The sequence below is a fragment of the Podarcis muralis genome, chromosome 2 (assembly GCF_964188315.1).
Source record: "Podarcis muralis chromosome 2, rPodMur119.hap1.1, whole genome shotgun sequence".
In the NCBI taxonomy this organism is placed as follows: domain Eukaryota; kingdom Metazoa; phylum Chordata; class Lepidosauria; order Squamata; family Lacertidae; genus Podarcis; species Podarcis muralis.
In genome coordinates this window covers 16,848,397-16,870,287 of record NC_135656.1, presented here as the reverse complement: position 1 = coordinate 16,870,287, position 21,891 = coordinate 16,848,397, and the positions used below count along the sequence as shown (strand labels likewise).

At 43.9% G+C, this 21,891-nt stretch overlaps 1 protein-coding gene across 1 annotated transcript in view; it reads left to right on the top strand.

Moving 5' to 3' along the window:
- The window catches only part of SCN8A (sodium voltage-gated channel alpha subunit 8), a 107,504-nt gene that overhangs the window by 24,733 nt on the left and 60,880 nt on the right, over nucleotides 1–21,891 (top strand). The window contains exons 2-6 of the mRNA XM_077923944.1: nucleotides 3,745–4,074; nucleotides 13,544–13,663; nucleotides 15,408–15,496; nucleotides 16,359–16,487; nucleotides 18,709–18,800. Coding sequence (XP_077780070.1) covers nucleotides 3,799–4,074; nucleotides 13,544–13,663; nucleotides 15,408–15,496; nucleotides 16,359–16,487; nucleotides 18,709–18,800 — 706 coding nt within the window. The 5' untranslated portion in view covers nucleotides 3,745–3,798. The remainder of the gene's footprint in view (nucleotides 1–3,744; nucleotides 4,075–13,543; nucleotides 13,664–15,407; nucleotides 15,497–16,358; nucleotides 16,488–18,708; nucleotides 18,801–21,891) is intronic.

Genomic DNA, 21,891 nt, shown 5'->3' with positions numbered 1-21,891 from the left:
TTGCTAGCCAGTTATTTTCTGCTGTAAGAAGTGTACGTGAAAAAGCATTTTGTGTTTGTATGTGCCTTTCTCTTATTTGCTGAATATATCTGTATCGTCTCTGTTTGTTTCTACAAGTTAGTCCCTCTGTGTCTGGTGCACGAAGCAACGGGGTTATTTCTGCACCTAAAAAAATCCTCTGCCCATCCAGCAGTTAGACGGCTCCCTTAAGTGCCAAAGCTCGTGTGCTCTGTTGTATTTCAGTCTGCAGTGCTGCAGTGCCGTTGCATCAGTGCACAGCTTCTAGAATTCCACTCCCCTTCCTTCGGAGCGAAAAGCTCTGAATCGTCAGTCCTGAATCACGGTTTCATTCTCCTTCCTGTTTCTCTGGCAAAGGTGTCAAACTACAGAGAAGGGGGGGGGGGGGACTCTGCTTGTGCATCTCTCTGTGTGCTTGTTCTACATAGGAGCACCAGATGCAGACAAACTCTGTTTTTCTGACTCACACTTATTATTTGGTCTGACAGCACGTCATACCTGGTTGGCGGCCTCTTTGCTGGGGACACTGTGCAGTCCCTGCAGAATGCAAACTTATTTCTCTAGACTCATCCTTCAAACAAATATGTCTTTGTTTGCTTTTCATGATGCTTGCCAAAAAGAAGAATTTTTTTAGTAGCATCTCTGTTTTTAAATTTTTTACGTATTTTCTTACTGGCAATGGAATTTGGAGGGGGGAGGAGAATGTTTGCATTAAATTCAGTTTGATTTTAAAAAAACACACCTAATTTTGGCTTCATATGCATAGGTCCCTATTGAGATCAGACACAGGGTTGCCAACTGATCAGTAAAAAGCCTGAACTGCTCTTGTCCTTGGAGCAGAAACCTTATCTGCAGAAATCGGCAGCAGGTGAAGTTTTTTGCTGCATGAAGATAAGGGTTATCATCTTCTGCTCATGTCTGCAAGATCAGCCTGCTGTTAACCCCAACCTGTGCAGTTAAGGCATAGAAACAGGCATTATTTTTAACGGCAACCCTAGAAAAGGTATTCAGCTAGCCACTTTCCCCCACCCCACCCCCAGCAAATACTTACATGTAATACATAATACAGGAGGTTTAAACAAGGCAGGAGGTTGTTGCATTCAGGTTTTGTCTGGTACCATATGAATGCCGAACAGTGAGAATTATTTGCCATCTATCCATCTTTTTTGGCATGGCCCTTCTTTCCCTGATTTCCAAGGCTTGTAAACTCAGGATCCTTCTTTCACCCAAAGCAAGATGCAGGTCCCTAGACTAGAGCTGGGGAACCTGTGGCCTCTAGATGTTGTTGGACATTCTTGGCCATTGGCCATTCTGGCTGCAGCTGGTGGGAGCTGGAGTCTTTAATGATGTTTGGAGGACCATAGTTTCCCCATGCCTGCCCTAGCCAACAAACTAAAACCATAACATATTTTAAAGATTAAAAATCAAAGCATTACTGGTCCAAATTTTACCTGGGACACATGGTTTCTTTTACCTGTATACTCTGTTCTTAACACTAATACTTGTGGCTTCCAATAGCGTGAGTAATATGAAGAGATTGTGTGGCTTTTTGTGGCCTTGTGTGAACAGTATTGTACTGCTCAAGGGAGAAGTGAAAAAGAAGGTGCTGAGTTAGGATAATCTGCTAGTTTAAAATGCTAGCTGAATCTGTGGATGGCAGAGATTGATTCCTTGCTTAGCGGCCTATAGGATTTCAGGCAGGCAGCTTGACGGAAAGGGAAGAGGAGAAATATACTAGAGCAAATCATCCAACATTTGAAGATATTTCATATAAATAGATATGGGATCCTCCTCAGTCCCCATCTCCATCAAACTCACTAATCCCTGAAATGTATTTTAACATTGGCATTCAGAAAAGCTCCATACATGCAGATGTTAGCATGTGGTGCATGCGCATTTGTGTCAGGGCCAAAAATGGTATCCTCCTGCCATTACTTCAACATAAAAGTAATAATAATGTTTAAACCATTGATTGACATACATTCATGCCAAAATTATAGTGTTGGGGTGTTATTGTTCTAATGTTATATTGACCATGTTCAAACATCATGGTAAGCCATAAACCATGGTTTACTGTGTATGAGTTGATCCCACCCTGGTTTTTGCTGCCTGCTAGCACTAGAGGGAATCAAACCAAGGTCTTTGACTTAGAGTTACCTTTGAAAGAGGGATTGTGGTTTGTTTCATTTTCAGCAAACCATGATCTGAAGCCAAGGCTTGTTTTGGCTTACTGATTGTGCTTTGTTGGAGTGAAGCAAACCATGGTCATTGGTTTGAACATAACACTAAGCCAGTGATCATGGTTTGTTTCCTCTGTGTACTAGCAGGGAGAAGCAAAAGAACCCATATAGGAGCATTCATAGTGAATCATTAACTGTGGTTTACAGTGATGGGTCACTGGTTTTGTTGCTGAACTGTTGCATGCAAAGCTGAATATGCCTACCTTAATATACTTTAAAAAGAGATGGGTTCATGTGTGGAGCTTTGGTTAAATCTGACACAGTGGTGCTCAGTCTTTCTGCTTTCATGGAAGTATTTCCAAATCGACTTATCTGCCAAGGACCACACAGGCATTTGCCATTGAACTCCTGTGCATTGTGGTGAATTCTGGGGCATGCTTGATTCATGTTGGACTCTGGTTAAGCTTGTTGGACCTTTGGAGGTCCCATACAACTGGGACTACAACACAGAACATTGCTAATCCTACCCTGTAGCTAGACACTGTCCTGGAAAATCAGGGTAACTTGTCCATCATTAGGCATCTTCTTATTAAGGAATCTGCTCTTGCAAACTTTGCCATGTTTCTCTTCAGGCATTAGCGGTTCTTAGAGAAACACCAGAGAACTTTTGGCATCACAAAATGAAGCTGCTCAGAAGGAAAACAGTAATAGGAGGACCATAGGATTTAAAAGTTCTGGAGTTGTTGGCCAGTCTTAATATTAAAAGGCTGTCTCCAGAAGAGGTAGAGTTGTCAGGGTAGTACTAAGTATCATAAAATACAGTAAGTAGTAGAGAGTTCATCCATGTTATCTGCCATTTTACATGAGTTCTATAATGGACCAGTGAACTTGACAACCTTAAGTAGTTTAAGAGAGGGATGGGGAACCTGTGACCCTCAAGATGCTCTTGAATTACAGCTCTTATAATCTGTGAGCATTAACCATGATGGCTGGGGCTGATGGGAGTTGGAGTCCCAGGACCGCGCTAGGCCCCGCGCCGGTCCAAGCGGTTGCCTGGCCTTGTGTGACCTTCCTGGGGCCGCTCAGCCTCCCCTCGTGAGCAGGAGGCCAAAGACAGCAATGATAAGAGAGGAGAGGGAGGGGGGACAGGTGGGCGAGGAAGGGGTTAGCAGCACGGAGGGTGAGGGAGGGAGGTGCAGGATGGTGGCGGAGGTGCCCCAGTGGTGATGGTGGGGTCTCTGGGTTTTTGATCCCTGGAATATGGCAACCCTCAACCACATCCAGTGGGTACCATGTCGGCTAGCTCTGGTTTAAGTGAGATACATGGGGAATGTGTTGAGCTCATTGTCTCGGGCAGCTTTGTTTAACGCTCCCCTTGAGAAGATGCAAATGGTGAATGGTAAAACCAATGCAACAGTTGGTGGTATCTCAATGGGGATGTGGCTCAACAAGACTCATTCATTCTTCCCTCCAAAAATACTTAATTCACCCACCAGTATGTTGAGGATTTGACTTGTGACCGTCTGTCTTATTCTCTCCTCTACAGAGCTGACCTATCCCGGGCGCATCATAACTAAATAAGTTTCTGCAGGATGAAAAAATGGCAGGGCGGCTGCTTGCACCACCAGGCCCTGATAGTTTTCGACCTTTCACTCCGGAATCTCTGGCTAACATCGAGAAGCGCATCGCAGAAGATAAGAAGAAGAAGCGCCCCAAGCAAGACAGCAGTCACAGAGATGACGACGAAGAGAGCAAACCAAAACCAAACAGTGACCTGGAGGCAGGGAAGAATTTGCCTTTCATCTATGGGGATATCCCAAAAGGCCTGGTTGCTGTGCCACTGGAGGACTTTGACCCTTTCTATTTGACGCAGAAAGTGAGTCACCAAGACCCAGCCTATTAAAAACTCAAGTCTTTTTTGTCCCCAGGAGGAATTACAGTTTTGGGGTGGCAAGAGTCTCTTGCTGCATATGAAAGGGGACCTTTTTCTGTGGGCTTTTCAAATACGAATCTTCTCTTCATTTTTTTTCAGGGTTGGGGAAGAAATGTATCTGATCGTTTGTTGGGGTAGCTGATAGCTCTGCAAAATCTGCACACAGCTCGATGCGTAGCTTAAGCAATTCTGGAAGTCAGCACATCTAGTAGGGAGGAGGCAGATAAATATGAGGGGGAAGTGGCAACAGACACTAAGAAAAGGAGTGGCAGTCAGTCCATCACAGTCAAGAAAGAGAAACACCATGGTGTTTTAGGTCCGGTGTCTCCCAGGCCAATTCGCAGCATTTGAAGACTTGTCTTCTGTCCATGGTGACTTTCTAAAATTCATCTTGGACAGAGATGAAATGTATCTAGACCTGACAAAGAGATAGGTGTGGTGTGCCACCATATAATCCAGAACCTGACTTACTTAATTGCGTCAAATGCTCCCGAAAGGTTATTGGATCTGGGTTTGTGGTAGTGATGGGACATTTCCTCCATCCTTTCACTGCCTCAGTGTACCATTTAGACTAATAAAAGACCATCACCACCATCACATATTGAGCATAAGCCTCAAAGTGGTTGTGGGACTTGGCAACCAGATTCCCTCTAAAGTGGAAGGGGGAGGGTCTTAAAACTTTGCCATAATGCTTTGCGTGGGAAATTGATGATGCACATTGAAAGCCCTTCCATTTTACTTTACCTAATATACTCTTAACAGTTTTGTTATGCTCTCAGTCAAGAAAGCTAAAGAGCCCGTTTCACAACCAGCTCCTATGTTGTGCTTCCTTTAACTATACGTGCAACTGGTACCACAAATGGAGGTGGTTGTGTGATAACCAATAGCCTGCACAAAAGCATGAGCCTTTTGCATTTTATGAAGCCCCTGCCAATGAGCATAAGAACTCTGCTAGATCAGGCCATGAGTCCATCTAGTCCCTCTTGACCTCTCATGGAGGGGGCACATGAAGAAGGGCCTCAGATGATTATTGCAAGCCAGGGAACCAAGTGGCCTCCACGAAGCAGGAGAGGACATTCAGATGATCACGTCAGTGGCCGAAGCCATCCAGATGTTCCACAAGTTGGCCAGGGCTTCAACAGGAGCACCAGTCATATCAGCAGGGAAATCCCCCAAGGTTGTCTGAAAACCAATTGGAGCCATCAGCTTCTGAGGTAGACCATCCTCATAGGTCCCCTGCCTCTGCAGAGGTAGAAGGATGCTGAGAGCCTAAATCTCAACAAGAAGTGACCTGACCATGACAAGGGACTGATGTCAATAACCCCCACTTTCAGTTCACCCTCTTCCTGCCCAGCTGAGAAAACAAGGTCCACATATGTTGGGCCAATGACATGTTGGGTCATCATGGCAGCCGTGAAGTCTTTAGCCATGCCAGAGCTAATGGCTTCGGCATGGATGTTGAAGTCCCCCAACACCAGCAATCTGGGAGTCCTCAACACTCCCTCCAAGACCAGCTCTGTCAGCTCAGGCAGGGAGACTTCTGGGCAGTCAGGTGGGTGGTAAACCAGCAGAATCCCTAATATGTCCCAATTACCCAACACCAGGAACAAACACTCTGGCTCCCCACCGAACTGGCCAGAAAGCCTGGAGACAGAGATGGAATCTCAGCAACTCCCCATCCCCAACCCTCAAGTCTGCCCTGGAGCTGTACCAAGGAGCCAGCACCAACTCCACCTGCTCACCCACCCAGGTCTCAGTAATACAGACCAGATCAGCCTCCTTATCCACAATCACATCATGGGTGAGGCAGGACCAACCTAACATTGAACAGCCACAGACCCCAGGGCTGGCTGATAGGACAGCCACAATTCCTCAGGTTGAAGGGAGGTGTGGCACACGGCACAGTCACCAACTCCCTGTGCCACATGTCCCTTACCAGACATGTCCCACCCACTTGCCCAGAACCACTGCAATTGGGGTGCCAGCTGCTTTCCCCAGTTGCTCTCTTCCCAGGCACATTTACTCCCTTATTTTGAAAAGTCAAAATTTAAAGTGTACAAGTTAAAAAGCACTTAAAACAATTTAGGGCAAGGCAATCTCCATAGAAGATGAAGTTCTGGGGGTGGCCCTTGTCCTTGCTTTCCCCCAAAGCTGCTCCCCAAAAAGGGGGTGACCCTCTGCTGGCCAAAGGTTCAAAAAGGGCAATTCCAGCAGCTATGAAGGGGAGCCAGGTAAACAGCTCACCTCCTCCACTGATGGTCTCTAGCTGCTGCTACCTCTGAGAGTGAAGCGTCCGTTCTCCCGGAACTGGAGGTAGTGCAGGAGGCGTTGCGCAGACTTTAATTAGGTTAGATTAGGCTGGGTGCAAAATAGATTTCATCGTGCACCAAGGGATTCTGGGACTCAGAAACGTCGTGGCTATTCTCCCTTTGAAAATATGATTTATTTGGATCTGCCTTCAGCGGTAAGCAGAATGCCCGGGCCGCTGGCAAGGAAGAGAGGCACCTTGTGTGGTAGCTAGCTGAGGACTGAGGTGAATTTGCAGGGTCTGGTCAGTATGGAGGGGAAGGAAGGAGATTTCCTCTGGGGGTGATGTCCCTTTCAGTGAACAGGAGGAAAACAGCAGGCAGGCAGAAGGTGAGGCTGCCTGAGTCTGCAGTTGTACGGCTGTTCAGGGACAACACAAGCTTGCGCTTTCAGGTTTAGAATGGTTGGGCCTGCGAGTGGCAAGGGGAGGCAGGAGGCATGGCTGCTGTGAGGATCTTTTGAGCACCAATGTCTGGATTTGGTAGGCCCTTGTCAGAACAGGGTGCAGGCAGCTAGAGATGGGTTGTGGGTCTGTTTCAACGGGCATCTTCTGATGCTTGTATGAGCTGGGTAAACAGTTAAATACTGGGAGGTATTTCCAGACCCTCCAAGTGCCCCTGTTTTCCAGGGACAATCCTGGATTTACAGAAGCCATCCCAGTTTCTGATTCAATCCCAGAATGTCCCACTTTTCCTTAGGACGTCCCTATTTTCATTGGAGAAATGTTGGAGTTATCCAACCCCCGAGCCATCTGAAGGCAGCCCTGTAGGGGGAAGTTTTTTTTAATGTTTTATTGTGTTTTCATATATGTGGGGAGCTTCCCAGAGTGGCTGGGGCAACCCAGTCGGATTCACAGGTTATAAACAGTAAAATAAGAATAAGAGTAATAAAGAATAGGACGTTCCTATTTTCATCGGAGAAATGTTGGAGGGCATGCATTTCTCTTTTGCCCGCATGACAGTTTTACTGCACACAGCACAGCCACGACTTAGTACCACACCCTCTTGACGGTGGCTTTGATAGAAGCATTGGAGGCTGTTTTGGCAGGTGTGCGGGGGTCAGCTGAGCTAAGAGGTGCTGTTTGCAAAGCCAAACACATACGAGGAAATGCAGGATTTCCTTTGTGTACAGTACTGGGCACCTTTAGGTGCCCCACACCCACCCATCAAGTGGTGCAAGCCCGTGTGAAAGGCTGTACTGAAGAAAGCCCTTTATGTTCCCCAGAGAAGGCTTCCCATTTAGAAATATGTGGGAGGCCTCTGGCAGCGCATCTTGTGTGCTGTGCAGAGAACAACATGACTGCATAGAAGGTTGGGTCTTTTTCTTTTTCTTTTTAGAAATAGTGAGCTACAGACATCACTGGAAATGTTTTTGGCGCACAGTTTCTCCCCCAGCTTCCTGTTCTGTATAGCGAGGCCTTGTGCATCTTCCCACAAACCCTGGAATGGCACATTTCCTGATTCCATTGTGTTTTACCAGAAAGGATGTGCATTACTTCTCCAAATAACCAGTGGTTCAAGATCATCCCACAAATCCATTTAAAACACACACACACACACACACACAAACGCCTCTCTGAATCATCAAAAGCAGCAGTTCTGCTTGAACAACTGGAATGTTGCCATGTTTTTTTTTAATGCCAGCTTCTAGTGTATGAAAAGCAGTCCTGGCTCTTTCTTTTTAATGGCAGCCAGAGAGCTAAGTGCAGAGGCGTGGCCTGACTGGCACCAGAATTGGAGGATGGCACCTGCCTCTGCCTTATCCCCCAATACTTAGGGAAGATGGCACTGTTTCTTTATTCCAATGAACCTCATCGCAACTATAAGACACAGAGTCATCAACTGAAGGCCAAAACCAGACCAAACCTTAGTGGTAGAGCTTCTTAATGAAAGTCCCAGGTTCTCAAGCATTTCTAGATTATTATTATTATTTATTATTCATTGAATTAATATATCACCCTGTACTGGGAGATCTCAGGGCGGTTCACAGAAGAAAATCAAAATATAAAACCACAAAACATACAATCAAAATAAAAACAACAACCCAGTAACACCCCCCAATAGGCCTAGGAAAGCTCTCTTGCTGAAACCAGCCAGCTATCTTAGCCAGCAGTGCAACCTTTTCATCTAGATGGACCAATTGTCCTGACTTAGTATAATGCAGATCTCCATGTTGGAATGTTTCCCTGCTGATGCAAAAAAGCCCACAGCTACAACATCCTTGTTAGCTTTTGTTTAAAAAGGGGGAGTCCACTACCTTCCAAGGAATCCTGTTCCTCTCACCGCCCCCAGCCTTTTCCCTTTCCCTTTGCTATGACTTCTATTTTACAGATTGGGTAAGTAAGATCAAGTGGCATCTTGGTAAACCCAGGGATTTTGCTTAGGCTGCTGCTCTATATGTTATTGGCATCCCCACTGGGAGCTCCTCAGCCCCTGGCCAAATACTTAATTAGAACTCACTGCATCAGTTGCTGCCCCTGCCAAGCAAATGCCCCCGATATGGACCACTGACAGAGAAACTCACTACATGACAGCCCCAGCTCTAAACAGTGATCTGTACTAATTCAATATAATGTGGAACAGAGACACTTGCCATGGAGATGCGAGTCTTAAATATAGACCAGCTCATTGAGACCATTTACCCAGGTGTCCCCTGTCCAAGTTTCAATTTTTCTCTGGGGGGTGATAATTGATTTTCAGATTGTCATTCTTTCCCTTGGTCTCTTCCCTTGGTCTTGTTGAGAATGTCTGTGTACTAGTGATATTCACTAGGAGCTGTGGTCTAAACCACTGAGCCTAGGGCTTGCTAATCAGAAGGTCGGCGGTTCGAATCCCCGCGACGGGATGAGCTCCCGTTGTTCGGTCCCAGCTCCTGCCAACCTAGCAGTTCAAAAGCACGTCAAAGTGCAAGTAGATAAATAGGTACCGCTCTAGCGGGAAGGCAAATGGCATTTCTGTTTGCTGCTCTGGTTTTGCCAGAAGCGGCTTAGTCATGCTGGCCATATGACCCAGGAAAACTGTCTGCGGACAAACGTCGGCTCCCTCGGCCAGTAAAGTGAGATGAGTGCCACAACCCCAGAGTCGTTCGCGACTGGACTTAACTAACAGGGGTCCTTTACCTTTACCTTTACAGGTAAAGGTAAACAGGTAAATGATTGGCACCACTGCATTTTTCTCATGTTTTGAATTTGTTAGAGACCATCCCTCAGCACAGTGCATCTTGACACCCAGTGTCTACAGAATGTCCCTAGGGCACAGGAGAATTTTATTGTCCTAGCCAAAGGGAAGCTGTGCTGTACTTGGGAAAGACTAATTTGTTGTTGTTGTTGTTTAGCCATTTAGTCGTGTCCGACTCTTCGTGACCCCATGGACCAGAGCACGCCAGGCACTCCTGTCTTCCACTGCCTCCCGCAGTTTGGTCAAACTCATGCTGGTAGCTTCGAAGACACTATCCAACCATCTCGTCCTCTGTCGTCCCCTTCTCCTTGTGCCCTCCATCTTTCCCAACATCAGGGTCTTTTCCAGGGAGTCTTCTCTTCTGATGAGGTGGCCAAAGTATTGAAGCCTCAGCTTCAGGATCTGTCCTTCCAGTGAGCACTCAGGGCTGATTTTCTTAAGAATGGAGAGGTTTGATCTTCTTGCAGTCCATGGGACTCTCAAGAGTGTCCTCCAACACCATAATTCAAAAGCATCAATTCTTCGGCGATCAGTCTTCTTTATGGTCCAGCTCTCACTTCCATACATCACTACTGGGAAAGCCATAGCTTTTACTATACGGACCTTTGTTGGCAAGGTGACGTCTCTGCTTTTTAAGATGCTGTCTAGGTTTGTCATTGTGGGAAAGACTAATAACATAAGAGAAAAAAATCTGCAGGATCAGGCCAATAGTTCACCTAGTCAGCTTCCTTCCTGTTCTCACAATAGCCAACCAGGTGCTTATGGGAAATCCACAAACAGGAGTTGAGGACAACAGCCCTCTCCCCACTTGTGTGCAGCAACTGGAGCTTGAGCATAACCATCAAGGCTTAGCCAGCTAGGAGAGGACTTAGAAACACCTTGCACCCTGTGCCAAGAGTGAATGGAACAGAAGCCAGTAAACTTGCTTTGTTTCAGAAATAAGCAAGCAAGGGGCCTAATCATTTGAACAAAATGGCGGACGTTATTCCGGTGTTCCCTGTCACTATTCTGAATGAGCAGGAACTGTACGGAGTACAGCCTTCCTTGGATTGCACCACTTCACATCCCAAGGAGTGAATTGCATATTTGATTATTACCCCCTTATAGATAGCTTTCTATAGCCACGGAAAGCTAAGAGATGGGTAAGCTCGATTTTGAAACCGCATTGAACTGTGTGCTTTAAACTGGCTTCGTCTCCATACTTTAAAGTCTCTAAAATGTTGTAGAAGAGATTCACAGTGCAATCCTATGCATGTTTATCCAGAAGTCAAGCTGCAATCCTATGCATGAGTACTCTGTTTTGTTTGTTGGTTTTGTGGTCACACAGGATCCCACACTGCCCATGCCTGGTTCATTTCAGAAGTGGTAGTAGTAGTAGTAGTAGTAATAATAATAATAATAATAATAATAATAATAATAATAATAATAATAATAATTTATTTATATGTCGCCCATCTGGCTGGGTTTCCCCAGCCACTCTGGGCGGCTCCCAACAGAATATTAAAAACACAATAAAACATCAAACATTATAAACTTCCCTAAACAGGGCTGCCTTCAGATGTCATCTAAAAGTCAGATAGTTGTTTATTTCCTTGACATCTGACAGGAGGGCGTTCCACAGGGCGGGCGCCACTACTGAGAAGGCCCTCTTCCTGGTTCCCTGTAACCTCGCTTCTTGCAGTGAGGGAACCACTAGGAGGCCCTCAGAACTGGACCCCAGTGTCTGGGCTGACCAATGGGGGTGGAGATGCTGCTTCAGGTATACTGGGCCATGGCTGTTCAGGGCTTTAAAGGTTAGCACCAACAGTTTGGTTAACCTGTGGGCCCATCTAAGGAGCCTCTCTTCTGAGCACAGTAGTCTCCTCACTGGGATGGTGAGGTCCCTTTGAGGGTTGCTGACATTTTTTGGAATTCTCTCCATAGGGAAACCTTTTAGGCCCACTATCTGTTAGCTCTTAGGAGCCCATTGAAGACTTTTGCTGTTTCAATAGATGTTTTTAATAGCCAGCAGGGGTGCTTGCTACGCACCATGTCTTTTCTTGGGTTTAGCTGTTTTATTTTATTGTGGGAGGGGTGTTTTTAATGTTCAGGATTTTCAGGTGATCGTTTTAAAAAAGTACAGATATCCGACAACAGGTCAAAATTAAAAATGAACCAACAAATGGGGTGGAAGCACTGCAGCACCAGTCAACAGCCCACATGGAAATTCCAAGTCTGGTTTCTTCGACTGCATTCCTACCTTCCTTATTTTACTGTAGAAGTTCAGGAAATTGGCCAAGGGTTGGTGCCTGACCTGTTTTCCTTCCGAGGTTTCTTCTAAACAGGCATTTGATGTTATTATAGTAATTGTTAATACGAACTATAGTTGTTTTACAGTTACCTGTTTTGAAATTGCTGAAATGAGTTGCCTTGATTTTATTTCCATTTTGACGCCGTTACATACTTGGCCATAGTTGGCATCCATCTGTCTTGGGAGACAATGGAGGAGTGCACCTTTGGGGGTGAAGTCAATCTCAAACCAGGCAAGATAAAAAGAGAGGTTGCAGGGAGGAGAAAGTTAGAGGAAAGGGAGAGGCGATAGACAGAGTTGGTTTGGGTGTATGGCAGGAGGAACTTGAGGTCTAGATCCCTGAAAGATGAAAGAAGGCTGGAAAAACCAAGGGAAGGCAGAAAATGAGTGTACTGGTCTTCATTTGTCCATAAGGACAAGTATGTTTCATATGGACAAAAGAATAGAAAGTGGGGTGAGATGGTTAATTAAGTTCTATGGGATGATACCCTACATTATCTTACACTTGCTTCAAACACTCTCACAAAATGTAGAGAGGTATTTCTGTATCTCATTTATTAGACTTTGCATGCAGTTGGTCCTTTGAGTTTCCTTTGGGAAAGAAAGGTAGTGGTCTGTATAGAAAAAGTAATGGACAGGGAAGGAGCCTGGAGTCACTGGTAGAACATGTTGTTTCATGCAGAAGGTCCCAGGTGCAAATCACATCATCTCCAGATAGGGCTGGGGAAAGGCTCCTGTCTAAACTCATGGAGAATCACTTTCTTGTCAGTGTAAACTGATGGTCTGATGTGGTATAAGACGGCTTCTTAGGTTTGTGTGCTACATTTCATTGAGACTTAAGCAAAAAGGCCTTTGCCAGATGGTGCTTGTGGCCTCTAACCTATGTCCCTCTTACAGACGTAGCATCCTATGCGTATTTTAAAATGGGGCCTTATCTGTTGAACATGTTCCATGTTGTTGTTGTTTCACACATTTTTCATGAAAGTCAACTAGCACCGCTTTGGACAACTTCTTAACGAAGGCTTGGGTTTTCATTCTTTCTTTTGTGACTTTGTGAAAAGTCAAAACAGCATGAAAACACAACCCTTTATTAATAAGTTTTCTCTTTGTTGATTTGATAAATATTTGGCTTTTATGTTAGATGTGTGTGTGGTCTTTCAATACTAGAAACAATAAATGACTAGGTAATGTACAAAATGTTTTAAATAGTTATTTGGGCTGTGTACAGTTTTGTCTACAAACCATAAAATATAAAATTAAGACATGGATATAAAACCAAAACCAGTACAATTCTCTGCACATCTACTCAGAAGTAAGTCCCACTGAAATCAATGAGCCTGACTTTCAGGTAAGTGTGTACAGTGATTGCAAACTTCATTTATGTATTTGTTCTAAAAGTACTACTAACTTTCTGTATTTATTTATCTGCCACATTTCAGCTCTAAAAGTTCCCACAAAGCTGCTTATGACAAACAATGAAACACAACAATATGAACATCAGACATATGATTGTGGTTTTAAAGCTAACCCAAAATACTGGTTTCAAGTTATGGTTAGATTGTATATGTGTGTGTGTGTGTTTTCCGCTGAGAGGTATATGTGCATAACTTTTTCTTTCTCTCTCTCTCTTTCTCTGCAGACCTTTGTAGTACTAAACAGAGGCAAAACACTCTTCCGATTTAGTGCCACGCCTGCCTTGTACATTTTAAGTCCTTTTAATCTGCTTAGGAGAATAGCTATTAAAATTTTGATACATTCATATCCTTTTTGATGGTAATATTGGTTGCCCCTTCTGTAGTCACGTTTCCTGGTATGTAGGGTTGCTGTGCTGACTAAAAATATATGGATTGGGTTTATGGCCCATGACGCATCAATGTTTTTGGTTTTTTTACCCAAACAGTCAGGGGACACCCAAAAAATGTCTGGATCCCTGGACGATCAACTAAAGAAGGACACTTTATTTGGAATTACATTGTTACAGAATTAAATGGGGTGGGTGTATGTATATGCATTTGTGACACAAAAAGTTTGGATTGCTAAGGGTTGTTCATTGTGTGCCAGGAGTGGTGTGCCTGCAGAGGCATTTGCTGGCACCCAGTGGATTCCTGCTCTGTACTCCTGCACTGAAATTAGCACGTTTAGGTGATTCCCCACCCCTATTTCAACAAACCAATGCACTTTTTAATGCCCCTGCCTTCACTTCCTTGGGATATTGGACTGAAAAGTTGACTATAAAATATTAGGAAATACAAACCTAAAGGTAAAGGCAAAGGAACCCCTGACCGTTAAGTCCAGTCGTGGACGACTCGGGTTGCGCTGCTCATCTCGCTTTACTGGCCAAGGGAGCCGGCGTTTGTCCTCAAACAGCTTCCGGGTCATGTGGCCAGCATGACTAAGCCGCTTCTGGCAAAACCAGAGCAGCGCACAGAAACGCCGTTTACCTTCCCTCCGGAGTGGTACCTATTTATCTACTTGCACTTTGACATGCTTTTGAACTACTAGGTTGGCAGGAGCTGGGACTGAGCAACGGAAGCTCACCCCGTCGCGGGGGTTTGAACTGCCGACCTTCTGATCGGCAAGCCCTAGGCTCAGTGGTTTAGACCACAGCGCCACCCGCATTGAGAACCTAGAGGGCTCTTATTTATGCATCAGCTTTTCTCTGCTTGCATTACAGTTTTACAGCCTTGACATTAGGTGCTAAGTAGTGATGTGTGTCTAATGTTCAAAGGTGAAAGGGGATGTTTTCGTTTTAATAGTAGATTCAGGCTGTATTCTCACAAGAAATTTAAATCAGCTTGGAATGCGAATGTGAAACCAAAATGGGCCAGAATAAACATCAAGTTTGAAATCCCTTACATCTACGTTCTATCATGCATTCACATTCAATAGAGACTCAAGATGATTTATTATTCCTCATGTATGCAAGCATTTTAAACATATACATATGTTTTACAATAAGCACACAGAGACTTGAATTAGATTCTTTCAGATCTTCTTTACTGCATTCACTATTAATTAATATCAATTTCTTGTATCCACTGTGAGACTTTATGATTCAACACTTGAGAGTCCATAATCTGCACCCAGTATTTGGAACAGTGTGGCTCTTGACTAGAGTTCAGGGGCAACATCCGAGAAGAACAAGCTATATGCCAACTTTCTCCTTCCTCCCCTCTCTGCTTTCCTCTTCACCTCACATGCACAGCTTCAGCAAATCTCTTGTTTTCTTAAACCACAGTTTCCCATTACGTCCTAATTGAGAAACTGTGGTTTAAGAACTTCCTCCAAATCAGGATATTAAACCAGGTATATATACCACTCATATTTAGATGAATAGTAGGACAGTCCACTGCAGCCGCAAACACCTGCTGAAAAACTGTTGCAGTGGTAATTGCTGATGATATTGTTTTCCGATTTAATTCAGTAAGGTTCAGCGGGAGTTTAATGGGATGAAATGAATATGTGATTTCTTACGTTTCATGCTTCCTTGACTTTATTCTACAGTATTTAGCATGATCATTATGTGCACTATTTTGACGAACTGTGTGTTCATGACTTTTAGTAACCCACCAGAGTGGTCGAAACAGGTGGAGTAAGTAGCAATTCATTTGTTTGTTTTGTGGGTGGTGGTGTAAATCTTGCTTAATTCTTTAAAGTGATGGTGGCCTCTCTTTTTTTGGAAAGTATGCTAGGCAGCAAGTTCACAGTATGCTATAATTTGCTGCAAGTTGGCACTTCAGGTTTTTCCTTAAAAATTGAACTTGGATCAATCAGACTTTGAAATGTCTGTCAAAACCTGTGAAAATATGTATTAGAATGTTTAATAATCTAATAGTCTATTCCAAAACCTATCTGTAGTCTAGAAACCAACTATGTTCTTGGTATGGGCTTTCATGTGCATGCACACTTCTTCAGATACCATGTGCATGCACATAAAAGCTCATACCAAGAACAAACTTAGTTGGTCTCTAAGGTGCTACTGGACAATTATTTATTTTTTTAAAATATATTTCTACTGTGTCAGACCAACACGGCTACCTACCTGAATCTATCTGCAGTCTGTGATTGGCCAGAATATCTGTGACTGCATTCCCATATCATGGTAACTGTAGTTTTAATGTTTTACTGTGGACATGCCGCATGTAGATAGCTCCTGCTCTGCTCTGCTCCTAGCACGTGTGGGTGCAACAAACTACAATCCCTGGCTAATCATTATATCCAAACCAGGTGTTCTTGTTTCACTCCATGCAAGCCATGATGTGAGGCCAGCTATTAATTATGCACCACAATGAATTGTGCACTGAGCCACTGTGAGCAGAAATCCCACCAACTCTTAAATAAATCTGAATCTAATATTTGAATGTGCAAGATTGGCCATCTCTCTTAATGAAGACATTGCTGCATATTCTAAACTGTATTCTGTTTTCCTCCACTGCTTTTCCTTGTTCTGATAGGTACACATTCACTGGTATATATACATTTGAATCACTTGTGAAAATTATTGCAAGAGGCTTCTGCATAGACGGCTTCACTTTTCTCCGTGACCCATGGAACTGGCTAGACTTCAGTGTCATCATGATGGCGTAAGTTACGCATTGTGCTCCTTTTCGTGTCTAGATAACTGTATATGTTAGTGGAAGGAGAAGGAGAAGCAGGCTGCAAAGGAAGTCCAGGAAGGTGACAAAGCAACTGGGTCCTTTGATCATTCCTGACTAATCACTGGTAAACTCGTACATTGGATTCAGGACCGAAAACCTTTCCTGTAAAACAGCTAAACATTTTTGGACTGCTCTCCATTGATAATCATTTTTGTAATTGTTCTAAATCAGTCTTGAGCTGAAGGTTTCGGCACAAAATGGAAAGCTAGGAATATCCTTAGGAACTTGAATCCTGGCTCTGCTTCAGGTCACTGTTTTCCAACTGATCAGCAAAGAGGAATGAATGAGCAGGCTTGTCTACACAAGGCAGTTTGTTGGCTTGCTCTTGTGCAGCCTATATTTACATCTTTCGACTGGGACAGTTTGCCTTTTCAGATCTGATAAACTATGAACAGCCCAGCTAGAGAGAGAATTCAGATATGCCTTTTCAAGTGTATATCACATTTGGCTGGTGTATCTATTGTTTTTTTCAAATGTTTTACTTAACTCAGTAGAAGCATCCCCCCCCCCCAAAAAAAAACAACAACCCTGGGCATGGTGCAGTTATCATATTTACATCCATGATATTGGCTCAAAAAACTGAAAAGGAACTGGAGAGACAATTTTTGCAATGTGTCCAGAGTGCCTAATTTCAGGAATGATGGTCTACCCTTCTAAAACTCTGGCTGAATTCTTGGACATTGGGCAAGTGTTTCAGACAATGTGTTTGCCTATAGTATGAATCATGATAAGCAGAAAGGAAAGGTTCACAAGTAGATTTATTATGTGCACTTGTACAGGCAAACGGAGCAACAAATTGGGTTGTTCTGCAAATGATCTTTTGGTATACAAATATCATTTTTATGCTAAATCTGTTGGAGCCCTGAGAATTCCAGTCATTTTCAGTCCTTGCACAGCCTGGGGATAAATTAACCAAGATGGCAAATGTCAACCTTGAAATTATGGCCAGGTCCTTTTTAACAATTTCAGCATTAAAACACTGTGAACTAACTTCTTATGTATCCTTTTCTGTGGAGCTGACTCTAGTGGGGCAGTGAAGGAGGAAACAAGAAAGTAGAGGTTTGGGTTAGGCAACCTGTTTGGGATTGAGGGCCACATTGTTTTGTAGGGGAAGTGGGGAACACATGTCAGTGGTGGCTTATAGAGCCAAAGTTCTGTATAGGAAAATAGAGGGGGCTGCATGGAGCCCACAGACTTCAAGTTGCTCACCTGTGTTCAAGGTAAATCACAGAGCTTAGCAGTACTTTTCCAGCAGACAGAGATGGCCTTCTTCTTTGGCGATCACTCGTAGCTGAGTAAGATTGTCTTCCATGAACATGGTCTTAACAGTGAGTCCATAAGTGACTGCGGAGACCAATTCTGGATCCACATGTCTTTCACGGTGGGGACATAGGTTTGAAGACAGGAGTTGATCATCTTAGCATGTTTCCCCCTTTAGTCCTGAGTTTGAGCGTCTTCAAAGTCCATAAGACCTTTGGTAAAGGCTGTTCCCCGATTGGAGCGTTTTCAGGCCAGTGTTTGGCCTAGGCCATGTTGGTACCATTGAAGCAGAAAATCCAAGTGCCATCTCCCCCCAGTTGACAATTTCCTGCCCTTTAATGGAACTCTAAAATGTGCCTCTCTCAGGATACCTCTTCCTCCCTACCCTTGTTTTGCCACAAGAGAAATCACAAATGGAAAGCATAACTGAAGAAGAAGCCCTGTGATAATGGAGACGTCTAAAACTGTTTCATTTGCAACCTTAGATTTGTTTCTTTTTTTTTTCTTTTTTCATGCCACTTCCAAAGCAGTTTACATTGTGAATGCTGTTCCCCGCCCCCAACTGAACGTTACCCTTTTATTTTATTTTTATTTTTGAAAGCTAGGTAACCCCAATCGGTGCCATTAACTCTGGTTTAATTCTGCAGGTATATAACAGAGTTTGTAAACCTAGGCAATGTTTCAGCTCTGCGCACCTTCAGGGTACTGAGAGCTTTGAAAACTATTTCTGTAATTCCAGGTAAGGCTGTTGGTGTTAGGTGTTGGGTCGCAGCTCCCTGTGAGTGATGTATTGCTGTCTGTAGTTGTTGTTTTATTTCCCCCATTCCCGTTTTTCGTGTGTGTTATTGTCATTGTGTCTCTTTGTGTGTGACCTCCCTCGTTGCAGATATGTCACAGAGTTTGTGGACCTTGGGAATGTGTCAGCCTTGAGAACTTTCAGAGTTCTCCGAGCTTTGAAAACTATCTCTGTCATTCCAGGTGAGAAATGCTTCTATACACGCGTCTTGCATTTCCCCTCCCTTGCCTTCCTGGTCACTCGCCTTTTCAAAAATGGCCCTGACACATTTTTGATAGGCCTTGCATTCTGCATGAAGTGTAGTGTTTACAACAGTGTAAACAGATGGATCAAAAATACAGCAATAATGCACTTCAGTCAATTCCCCTAAGTACTATAACTGGTGCGAAACAAAGAACTTAAATTTCCCTTTCAGAACTCCTACACATTGTCGTTTCGACTTTTGGGAACTTGGACATAGCCCATGAAATCTCAAACCCAGACCAGTTGAGGACTCTGCAACAATATTTCCCAACATCACCCGCGCTGTGCAAATTGCATGATTATACTTATTTTTTAGAAAAAAGGGGCGTTTGTCTGTATACAACGAAAGTATCAGTTGTTGCCAGTTATGGCACTAGGTGACATTGCGAAACTGCTTATGTTTTTAAATATGTAGATTTTGAAGTGTGGGAGCTTAGCATGACAGCTCCCATAAGACAGTCCCGAGAAGAATTAAAAATAAAATAAAATGCAGCTGTGTTGATCCATTTTACAATTGCACACACACATAGCAGCAGTACACAGCATAACCCCCAGTTTATTAGGATCAGCATGACTATGCTTAGTTTCCTGGAAGTGAGCTCCACTGAGCTCGGTGGTGCTGTACCGCTGACCGCATAGCTTCAACTTCTTAAAACACATGCTTTTTTGTGTTTCTGTTTTCAAAACAAAAGAGCTTCAGTCAGCTGAAGGGCAACTTTTTAATTACAAGTGCAAACAATCTTGCAAAGAAGTGTTACCATTTAAACTGTTAGCGTGAAGTTGGAACCCGTTAAAAAAATGAATCAGCCTGCATCTTGGGCATTCTCTGACTTCCGCTAATCCAGAGGTCAGCAGACTTTTTCAGCAGGGGGCCGGTCCATGGTCCCTCAGACCTTGTGGAGGGCTGGACTATATTGGGGGGGGGGGGGGTGAACGAATTCCTATGCCCCACAAATAACCCAGAGATGCATTTTAAATAAAAGCACACATTCTACTCATGTAAAAACACGCTGATTCTTGGACCGTCTGCAAGCCGGATTGAGAAGGCGATTGGGCCAGATCCGGCCCCCAGGCCTTAGTTTGCTACCCATGCTAACAAACAAACTTGAAAGGCTCGTTATCACTTTATTCACTTGTCAAGTGATGGCTGCTCTGCATCACTGCTGCTCTGAAAAATATCCCTGGTCTTTCCCTCCCCTGTACAGTTGTGCCTACATCTAGGGAGTAACCCACATGTGCCATAATTTGTGGAATTCAGGCATGAGTGTTTATTAATAAAAATAAAAATAATTTTTATTTATACCCCGCTCTCCCCCGCCAAGGCCGGGCTCAGAGCGGCTAACAAGTAATAATAAAAACAAGTTGAATGAATACAACTTAAAAACAAAATTAAAATACAACATTAAAATATTGAAACGTTAAAATATTAAAATGTAGCCTCATTGCAGGAGGAGAAAGGAAAAGAAAAGAAAAAGAGGGGAGGGAATCAAATTGGCTCCAAGCCAAAGGCCAGGCGGAACAACTCTGTCTTACAGGCCCTGCGAAAAGAAATCAGATCCTGCAGGGCCCTGGTCTCATGAGGCAGAGCGTTCCACCAGGCCCTGGCTCTGGTTGAAGCCAATCTAACTTCCTTAGGGCCTGGGACCACTAGGGTGTTGCTATTTATGGACCTTGAGGCTCTCCGTGGGGCATACCGGGAGAGGCGGTCCCGTAGGTAGACCTAGAGTACCTGATTTGGCATCCAGATTGGTCTTCTTATGATATAATGAAAGCCAGTCATATCACACTTCCACACAGTAAACATATGTCTTCCTTCATTGCATTTATCTCTGTTGTGGGAAGCAACCTTTCATGAAGATGATTGCCACAATGACTAGGATGTCTGCTTGGGATATGATTGTTCCTTTCAGATGGCTGCTTTGCCCCAGATATTTTATGTGATTTTGGACTGTGTCACATGTTACATTGTGCCCCTACCCCCCAAAAAAAGTTTGGCTCGTGCAACTCATTTATTCATGGGAACTCTGCAGATAACCCACTGAGCAGGCTAAAACCCTCGTAACCCATTCTTTGCAGCAGCGACTTCTGTGGTCCAAAGTGCATTTTCGTGGATTAATGGAAATGGAAAGGCAGCCCAATGTAACATATGAAGCAGCACATTCCCTTTGTTTAAAAATAATGAGCTTAATCCCTCCGCCTCATGTGTTAACATAGTTTTGGGTGGGTAGGTGTACGCAGAAATATGTTAAATGCACTGTAAGTTAATGTCTTGCTGAAATGGGTTAACCGAGGTCTAGAGCATGCAAACAAGCCGGCAAAAGTGGGCCTTTCTGGTTATGTAATCATGATGTTTGCTTGAGGAAATGTTTGACAACATTTGGGATCGAAGCATATGTGCTTTGCTTAGCCTTGGAATATGAATCCTGTGCATGATGTAACATTTCCAGCCTTTGCTTGGGCCTGGCTCACATAATCCAGTTTGTTTCACGTTGGTTGTCTAATGCCTGCTGAATACTTGTAAGATCAACCTTTCCCATTTCCCAGAAGTGAGCGTTTCAGTCACAATGAATAGTTCTATGATCACTTCACTGGAAAAAGGCTTTTAGAAAGGTTATGTTCTCCTCTTTTCCATTGACGGTATTTATATTAGTCATATACTGCTGCTGTAGTCCAAGGTAATTGTCCTCTAGGTTGTAGACTGTATTCAAAGGCAGTCCACATTGATTGACCTCTCCTAAAGGGGCACAGTATAGATTTGGTTCTTTCAAAATGCCAGTGTAGAGTTTTGTGTGTCCTAAAATCCATAGTGATAACATGCAACATGTTCCCTGAAACCGAGGAATGGATAAGACAATGCTTTCTATAGCCACACACAAGCCGAAAGGTTGCCATCGGGTATGTTTTTTCAGAACCAGGGTATATCCCCTGGAATGATTCTTCTGGCCAGACATTACACTCTGGGATTGTCAAACTCTTGGAGAGCCAGTGTGGTGTAGTGGTTAAGAGCGGTAGTCTCGTAATCTGGGGAAC